This window comes from Mustelus asterias, chromosome 29 (genome assembly GCF_964213995.1).
Source record: "Mustelus asterias chromosome 29, sMusAst1.hap1.1, whole genome shotgun sequence".
NCBI classification, from domain to species: Eukaryota; Metazoa; Chordata; class Chondrichthyes; order Carcharhiniformes; family Triakidae; genus Mustelus; species Mustelus asterias.
This window is the reverse complement of record NC_135829.1, coordinates 4,173,652-4,183,407: the sequence shown is the minus strand read 5'-3', so window position 1 is coordinate 4,183,407 and position 9,756 is coordinate 4,173,652. Positions and strand designations below refer to the sequence as shown.

At 45.4% G+C, this 9,756-nt stretch overlaps 1 protein-coding gene across 1 annotated transcript in view; it reads right to left on the bottom strand.

Moving 5' to 3' along the window:
* Positions 1 to 156: 156 nt before the first annotated feature.
* The window catches only part of LOC144480479 (protein unc-45 homolog A-like), a 36,622-nt gene continuing 27,022 nt past the window's right edge, over positions 157 to 9,756 (bottom strand). Inside the window, exons 18-20 of the mRNA XM_078199961.1 lie at positions 8,110 to 8,227; positions 6,526 to 6,681; positions 157 to 3,911 (exon numbers count right to left, since the gene is read on the bottom strand). Of these exons, the coding sequence (XP_078056087.1) occupies positions 3,639 to 3,911; positions 6,526 to 6,681; positions 8,110 to 8,227 (547 nt within the window). The 3' untranslated portion in view covers positions 157 to 3,638. The remainder of the gene's footprint in view (positions 3,912 to 6,525; positions 6,682 to 8,109; positions 8,228 to 9,756) is intronic.

The following is a 9,756-nucleotide window of genomic DNA, read 5'->3' as shown; positions in this document are numbered from 1 at the left end:
GCGCGGAAATCCGACCTCACCCCCTGCAAGCACCGCGCGGAAATCCGACCTCACCCCCAGAACCCACTGCGCTATACCCTATTGAACCCAAGGTGAACAAGTGGCTCCAGTCACTACAGCCACAACATGAAATTAAGTGACTTTATTCGTTTCTTTATAGAATTGCAGCACTACATTGGTTCAAGGAAGGATTATACATAGAAGTGTGATGCTTACATTATGTTTGCACTTCATAGCATAATTGACAAGTTTTGTTTTTAAAAAGCTATAGTTCAGGAATGATACAGACTATAATAAAACGTAGAATCGGATACAACACTGGGTCACCAAAGCTGGACCACATTCAAGGACACACATTCACACTTAGCCACAAAAACAGCCTAACACACAAATTCCTCAGCCTTAAAATCTTATTGCCCCCTGAGGGATTAGTCAATTTTAAGAAATGCACACAACGATGGTGATCTTTTCCGTATGTACAGAAGCAAACCCCCTCTCCACAGATGTGATGGGCCTCTTTCTGGGTTGTAAACTTCTACCGTGTTTTTTAAAAGCAATTTTGAGCTGGAGGCTCCGTGGATGAATGCCTCACCTGGTGTGGCAATGAGCCATATCGGTGATGCAATGTCAGTAACATGATTTACCTTGACCACCAGATTAGGTCATTGAACCTCTTCCTGCACAGTGTAGCAGGTTAGACGTGCAGGATGCACTATTAGATTCTGTACGTACATCTCAACGCTTCCACTATCTCTTGGAACGAGGCAAAATTTCCTACAATTAAACATTAATGCTACTTGGCTTTTACTTAGGTGTAATATTAATGGGAACTGTACAGTAATTATGAAGCATAATTCTGGTGAAAACGTAGTTAAAATGGAACATTCCTATCTAAAATAGCAATCTTCTTGTTTCTTTAGATACTGCCTTTATTTCTATGTTTCTCTTGAAGACTTTGATTTTTTTTATTCAACAGCACTTAGCAGCTTTTATGGATCTCAGTTAAGCGACCATTTTCATGTGTGGTTTTGTTTGTTTTGCAAGTAAATCCTTTTCTTCTGCTACTTTTCTGACACAGTCGAGTCACTGGTATTACACTTGGATTTTAGACCCAGCAACTAGTGGGATTTTATCCTCTTTGTGATGATATTAGTGCAATTGATATAGATATAGTTTTATATATATACATATAAATATATATATGTTTAAGGTGAATGTTAAGAAATTCAGCTTTAGTTTACAGGTAGTCGGTATGTCTGGAAGGAATGCAGTTCAAATACTGGGAGAGCAGGGTAATTCTCATTTTAGTCATGTAACATTGACTTAGGTTAGAGCTAATGGAGTTTTGTTTATAGATGAAGATTTCCCCTGGGGTTTTTGATTAGGTTAATTGACAGGGTCATGTGATAATGTGCAGAGCTGGGTCTGTAGCAGAGAGAAAAACTAAGCAGTTGGAGTTCTGCTAAAGTCAGAGGCACTTGCAGGCCATTCCTGAGAACTCTTTCTCTCCACAAAACCTTTGTGAAAGCTTCAAGACTGATAACATAATTTATAGCAAGTATGCCTAGGGTTGCTAACTATTCATTTGAAAGTGGTTCTGATCTATGCATGATTGTGGCTTATTTGGAACAGGAACAGTCATAAAGTAAAATTGCTTCCCTTCATTTTTAAATATTGTTCAACTGTTAATCATTAAACTGCCTCAGTTGTTAGAGTTATATTTAAGCTGTATTATTAAATAAAGTTCATTTTACTATAAAAGATCCATACTTTGTCAGTGGAATCACTCCTGGAGAGATCCTATCCTCATATCTGTGCCAGAAAGAAAAATTGTTAGGGTCTAATCTGGCTTCCTAATGTACCTTAGGGTTCTGGTCGAGCAACCTAACACCTTGAATTACACTTAAATGTTTGGATGCATTGAATGCAGATTATAAACATGTTGGCATTCGGTGAAATCCCATCAGCGTTGAACCAGTATAGCTTAAACTGGCTATCAGTAGGAATAGTCTGGATGTTGAGTGTTCCTCTTTTCCTAAAGGACAGTGAGCCTCCGGGATAAGTTGCCACCTGGTGGTGGCTAGTGATCTCTGCACACCTTCAAGAGGGAGTTGGATTAGTTCCTGACTGGGACAGAGGTCGTATCATCAGAAGTAGGCGTCTTTGGTAAGACTTGGTCCGTGTCATTTCCTGGACTGATTTGGTCGGAGAGGAATTGGCCGGGTTAGTTTCTTCCCTTACTGGCCCTGGGTCTATGCTTTGGCTATTATTTGCCTCTCTCAGGAGATTACCTGGCTGTGGGAGGGGAGGGAATATATATTTTGTCCTGATGAACCAAATATCAGGCTGTTGGGGCAGGTGTGATGGACCAATTAGTCTTCTTATCTGTCACATGTGTCTCACCCTAAATATAAAAGGCACGAGCTGGCAACTGGCATAACCAACTCGCAGACGAAGCTTTGAATGGTTCTGGTTAATTAAACACAATGTGGAGATGCACTTTAACCTGGTGTTGTTAAAACTCTTACTGTAATTAAACACAAGGCATCGATATGGACGATAGTCAATCTTCATTTAAATGAATGTGTAAGGTGTACAATGTAGACAAAACATACTTTGATAATTGAACAGATTCATCACCTTTCATTTTACACAGCTGGTTTGCAGAAAGCTACGAATGCTACAAAGTCTGAATCCACACTACAAGTCTAGTATTGATGCGTTGCAGCTTCTCTTGTGAAAGTCAGGTATCAATTCTCAAACTGAGTCCAAAACTGAATCAGATCTCCTGTGTTCCCCTCAACAAGGGTCCTGCTAAACTCCTACCCTGCAGTAGCAGCACAACTTGGACAATCACATCATGATGTGACCTTCAAACCCAATAATGAAAGTGCTGCAAACATTGTGTAAAATATTAGAATGGTTTCACCATTCACCAGCATTCACTGAAATATTCTGATCAAAAATTACATCTTCCCCAGCCAGAGCAGGAGATCTATATCTGTGTTCCACTCGTGTTTACGTTCCATCTAGTTGCATTAAAAACTGCCCAATTTGCATTCCCCCATTTGTGTTAACGGACCCCAGCCAGGGAGGTGAAATTGGCCCTCAGCATCCCCGAGGTCGGGGCGGGGGGGAAGAAATTGGCTAGAACCACACCACCCCCCACTCCCATCGAGTGGCTGAGGTTAAGATCATACTTGGTCTACGGTGGCCTCCGTAGTCAATTAGCCCACTAACTTTCACTGTTCAGGACCAGAGATAAAGAACGGTCAACTGGGACCAGGGATCAGAAGGCCAGGGCAGCCATGGGACTGAGCTAAAAAACTAGCATAAGATGGAGAGGTGAGCATTAGAAAAAAAGATGGATTCTGAACCATGACGGCTCTTTTCCTTAGTGATTTTGATACTCCAGGAAATTCCTTCAGTACCTTAAGTATTCAATATGTCAGGAGCCAAGTCCTGTTGGTGGAGATGGTGTCCCTTGTAGCAAAATACTGTGATTGAAAGATGCGGCACTCTTGTGCAGGGTGGTTTACTATCCAAAGGTTAGTAGTTAGCAGCGTGACGCATAGTGAGAGTGTTTCTCGCCTGCTAGCTGCTCCGTGTGTTCCTGGAATGTTCTGCGTTGGCTTCCACTAAGGGCTGGTCTCCTCCTCCGTGGGTTTTATTAGTCCGTACTCCACTGCTCGGGCAAGACAATCCTTGGCAACAGCCGACATTTTGCCTTTCTTCTCATCCCCGTCCTTGCTCAAAGCAGACAGGATTTCCAACATCTCCGTCTCCATGAGCAGGGCCGCGAGCTCCCGCTCTGCGTTCATTAAGTTGAGCGTGATGGCAAGCCCTCGGTGTTGCAGGTCAACGTTTGAGCTCAGCACGAGTGCCTGAAGGATCTCCAACCAGTGGCTTGTCTGTCAGGGTGTCGGGGGGGAGAGAGAAAGAGAGTGAAGCACAAAGATGTAACTTCCAGCTACAGTGCAAATTTGTTTCAAAAGAAACAGGCGGGGCAGAGAACAGAACTATGCTAACTATCCCTCTTCATATAGTTTCTGCCGAGTTTGACAGCACCTCTGCTCTCCTAATGACCATTCTCCGACCGTGAGCCTAGATGTCGTCTCTGCAAGCTATTTAACCATAAGAGCTAATACAACCCAAGTGTCAGCTTTGGGTAGCTTTAACCTCTGGAGTCTGTAGGTTGTGGGTTTAAATTCCACTCCAGGGACTTGGGTACCTAGTTTAAACTGGCATGCCCACTGCAGTATGGAACGAGTGCTGTACTCCTCGAGGTAAAACATTAATCTGCATAAAAGATTCCACTACACTACTTTAAAGAACATTCTCTCATGTCTGGACCCATATTTATCCCTCAATCAACACCACTAAAACAGATTATCTAGTTATTATCTCATTGCTGTTTGTAAATGCGAGTGTTTTATTTTATTTATTTATTAGTCACAAGTAAGCTTACATTAAGACTGCAATTCCTGATGGTGGGGGAGTCCAGAACCAGGGGTCACAGTCTGAGGATTCGGGGTAGACCATTTAGGATGGAGATGAGGAGACATTTCTTCACTCAAACAGTGGTGAGCCTGTGGAATTCATTACCACAGGAAGTAGTTGATGCCAAAACATTAAATGTATTCAAGAGGCGGCTGGATATAGCACTTGGGGCGAATGGGATCAAAGGTTATGGGGAGAAAGCAGGATTAGGCTATTGAGTTGGATGATCAGCCATGATTGTGATGAATGGTGGAGCAGGCTCGAAGGGCCAAACGGCCTCCTCCTGCTCCTATCTCCTATGTTTCTATTGTAGATACTGTGAAAATCCCCTAGTCGCCACACTCCGGTGTCTGTTTGGGTACACAGAGAAAATTTAGCATGGCCAATGCACCTAACCTGCACATCGTTGGACTGTGGGAGGAAACCGGAGCACCCGGAGGAAACCCACACAGACACGGGGAGAACGTGCAAATTTCACACAGACAGCGACCCAAACTGGGAATCGAACCCGGGTCCCTGGCGCTGTGAGGCAGCAGTGCTAACCACTGTGCCACCGTGCCCACCCTGTTTCTTCACTCAGGTTCCAAAGAAGTGTCACACTGGACTTGTAATGTTAACTCTGTTTCTCTCTCCTAAGATGCTGCCAGACCCGCTGTTTCCAGCACTTTCTGTTTTTCTTTCTATTCTTCACTGGATGTCTTTAGGCTTTCAGCATGGTATTTTGGTTGTGACCAAATGTAGGGATTTTCACCCCATCCCTGCCCCAGCTAAGGACACCAAGGCCAATCAAAGCACCACAACTGGTGCTCTGGCTGAGATCAGCTGATTTTGCACAGCAGGGAGTAAACGGTAGCACAGTGGGTTAGCACTGCTGCCTCACAGCACCAGGGACCCAGGTTCGATTCCCGGCTTGGGTCATTGTCTGTGTGGAGTTTGCATGTCCTCCCCATGTCTGCGTGGGTTTCCTCCGGGTGCTCCGGTTTCCTCCCACAGTCCGAAAGACGTGCTGGTTAGGTGGATTGGCCATGCCAAATTCTCCCTCAGTGTACCCAAACAGGCGCCGGAGTGTGGCGACTAGGGGATTTTCACAGTAACTTCATTGCAGTGTTAACGTAAGCCTACTCGTGACTAATAAATAAACTTTAACTTTACTTTAACCGGGGAATTCCCTGTCCTGTAATAAAAAGAGCTGCACATTTAAGCATCATATATTTTCTGTGATATTCACAGTTTTTCACCCCACTTTTAATCCCACAAAGGCTAGCGGTGGACATCACATCTTGTCTGGAGAGACAGGGCTATCTGTTCTGGCTGTGGATTTCCACAGGAGTCACATACTCTCATCACAGGGTGCTCTATCTAGTGGTTCATCCAAGAATTGAAATTTAAAACTGTACTTAGTCATGAAAAGCCACAATTTGTTGAATTCTAACTGCCTGAACACAAAGTACCAGTCGCTGCTCGGTGTCCATTTGTGAGTGTTGAAAAGCTTTAGATTTTGTTCTCTTTATCTGTTGTTTGACTTTGCTATTTTTCTCCCGAACATTTTGTACACCCTCACCTGCATCGTGCATTACTGAACCTCACAGGTCTAAGCTGTGAACTGTGCTGTTCGAGAGCTGGTACGGGATGGCGATGGCAGTAGGAGCTATAATGAGCCTCAGTACCTCTGGATTGTGGAACTTAACAAGCACTGTAGCTGGAGTTCCCATTCCTGATTGCTATCCAGTATTCCATCCAGACTGAGAGTCAAGTGACAACAAGTTCAGCTTCATTGGTGACGCCCTCCTTATTCGAGCATTCTATTGAAAGACATGATCCAAGCTCTCAAGCATTTGGATATCAGAGGGGCTTCCCCACTGGAGTTAGTGCCCTGGGGAGAGGAGGGGAACGGACTGCAAGCAGGAAGGAAGGTAAAGGGAGGTAAGGAATGAGTAAATTGAAGGCAGGGCGATGAGTCAGGTACAGCACACTGAGGAACAGTGTGCTGTACAGTGCAGGGAGGAACAGTGTGGAGTCACTCACCACTTGCGTCATCTTGGTACAGAGCTTTGGTTGCAGCGATGTTAAAAAAGCTACAGCACCCGCAGCTGCACACCTCAGCTTCTCATCATCTTCACCGCTGTACAACACCAGCAATTTGAGACGATCTGTCCCCTCAGCCAGGAACAGATTCTGTACCTGAAAAAAGATCCAAACAGAAGGGAAGGTTAAGGCTGCTGAAAAAAAAGAGTTCTCCTCCCCAACAGAACAATAATCCCAGGAACTAACTTTTTTTTGGCTGGTTACACATTCAAAATGCTTTCGTCTGCTCTCCTTGCTGGGAGTGAGTCCTGTCTGTACTTTAGACCTTGCACCTCACCTATGTGACTATTCCAGCTATAAGACAGGGGAGGCGATGGCCTAGTGGCATGATCACTAGACTATTAATCCAGAAACTCAGATAATGTTCTGGGGACCCGGGTTCGAATCCCGCCATGGCAGATGGTGGAATTTGAATTCAATAAAAAATATCTGGAATTAAGAATCTACTGATGACCCAATGTCGGAAAAACCCATCCGGTTCACTAATGTCCTTTAGGGAAGGAAATCTGCAGTCCTTACCTGGTCTGGCCTACATGTGACTCCAGAGCCACAGCAACTGCCCTTCAAGGGCAACTAGGGATGGGCAATAAATGCTGGCCAGCCAGCGATGCCCATGTCCCAGAAATGAATTTTAAAAAGACAAAGTGCTGGCAAGACACTTGACCCTCGAGAGCTAATCTCACTCAATTTCCAAACACTTTGTTTTCCTGTCACTGGAGAATAAAGTTTATTTATTAGTCACAAGTAAAGCTCACATTAATACTGCAATGAAGTTACTGTAAAATTCCCCTAGTCGCCACACTCTGGCGCCTGTTCAGGTCAATGCATCTAACCAGCACGTCTTTCAGACTGTGGGAGGAAACCGGAGCACCCGGAGGAAACCCATGCAGACACGGGGAGAATGTGCAGACTCCACACAGACAGTGACCCAACCTGGAAATTGAACCCGGGTCCCTGGCACTGTGAGGCAGCAGTGCTAACGGTGGCACAATGGTTAGCATTGCTGCCTCACAGGGCCAGGGACCTGGGTTCGATTCCCAGCTTGGGTCACTGTCTGTGTGGAGTTTGCACATTCTCCCCCTGTCTGCGTGGGTTTCCTCCGGGTGCTCCGGTTTCCTCCCACAGTCCAAAGATGTTAGGTCGATTGGCCATGCGAAATTGACCCTAGTGTCAGGGGGATTAGCAGGGTAAATATGTGGAGTTGTGGGAATAGGGCTTCGGTGGGATTGTGCTCGGTGCAGACTCAATGGGCTGAATGGCCTCCTTCTGCACTGTAGAGATACTATGATACTAGCCACTGTGCCACCCCTATGATCATGACCAGGCATTTGGGCTGGTGTTCCTCCTGCCAGGAGCAATGAAGTGTCATTCGCCCAGCTCTTGCCCCAGGTGAGTTAGCAAAGTGGGATTTGTACCTGGTCCCTTCCTGATTGCTATGCTTCATACCATATTATTTACCCATTACAGGAACTGTAACAGCCACAGTGAAGTGAAAAGGAAGCTCTGCTTCCAGCACTAAGGTACCTCCTCACTCAGGACCATGTTGCACAGGCACTCAGTAGCTGCCAATCGAATCATCTCGTGGTCTTCAAACATGTAGCTCTCAATCATTGGAATGGCTTTTTCCTTAATTATCTTCTGGCTAAAAATAACTCAAGAGATTAATCAGTAAATCAGTGCCAGCCTTGACCAAGTGGGTCGAACTCTCACCCAAGTCAGAAGCTGGTTCAAGGCCCACTCCAGTAGAATCATAGAATCCCAACAGTGCAAAAGGAGGCCATTTGGCCCATCGACCCTGCACTGACAACAATCCCACCCTGGCCCTATCCCCGTAACCCCATGTATTTATCCTACTAATCCCCCTGACATCCCCCTGACACTGAGGGTCAATTTAGAATGGTCAATCAATCTAACCCGCACATTTTTGGACTGTGGGAGGAAACCGGAGCATCCGGAGGAAACCCCATGCAGACACGGGGAGAACGTGCAAACTCCACACAGACAGTGACCCAAGCCGGGAATCGAACCCGGGTCCATGGAGTTGTGAGGCAGCAGTGCTAACCACTGTGCCGCCCCTAATGCGCCCCAAGGTGCAAAAGTAATCTGAACCCAAGGTCTTGCTAACTGCTCCGTCACGATACTGAGGGATTGATGTCTGTTTGGGCTCCCCTAAATTCGAAGTTTGTTTTTTGCTTCAGGTCTGCACACACCCGCCCAACCCAGGCTCCATGACCATCTGACAGCTCTGATCATTTAAGAAAGGCAGACTTAGGATTCTAGTGTATTTCATGAGTTCGGGACATTCAGAAAGCACCTCACAACCATTAAATAATTCTGAAATGTAGTCACTTTACCATAGGAAAGTTATTAGAGGGGAATAGAGGGATATAAGCGGGTGGTCTAGATAGGACAACGTGATCGGCGCAGGCTTGGAGGGCCGAAGAGCCTGTTCCTGTGCTGTCCTGTTCTTTGTTTATTAGTGCCCCGAGAGGATACAGAGGCAATAACTCAAAGAAAGGGTTCAAAGATATAAAACCATTAAGGAATTGGGATTGGTTTCTTTTTAAAGAGAGATCACGGTGACCTAATTAAAGACTGTAAGATAGTCCTGGGAAGTAGCTTACTATCGTGAAGAAAATGTGAAGGTGTCGGCGTTGGACTGGGGTGGGCACAGTAAGAAGCCTCACAACACCAGGTTAAAGTGCAACAGGTTTATTTGGTAGCACAAGCTCACCTGATGAAGGGGCAGCGCTCCGAAAGCTCGTGCTACCAAATAAACCTGCTGGACTTTAACCTGGTGCTGTGAGACTTCTTACTGTATCATAAGAACATAAGAAATAGGAGCAGGAGTAGGCCATCTAGCCCCTCGAGCCTGCCCCGCTATTCAATAAGATCATGGCTGATCTGAAGTGGATCAGTACCACTCCATGATCCCTATAACCCCTAATTACCCCTAAGTATCGTGAAGAAACCTTTTCAACCAATGGTAAAGAGATATGGAAACAGTTACTACGGAGGGAAAGTGAAGATTCATCAATTTAAGAAGAGGATCTGTTTATCCAACTGAACCATTGGAGGAACACAGAGAGGGTGTGCAAGTCCACAGATCCTTAAAGGTGGCAGCACAGGTGGAAAAGGTGGTGAAGAAGGCATATGGCATGCTTGCCTTTA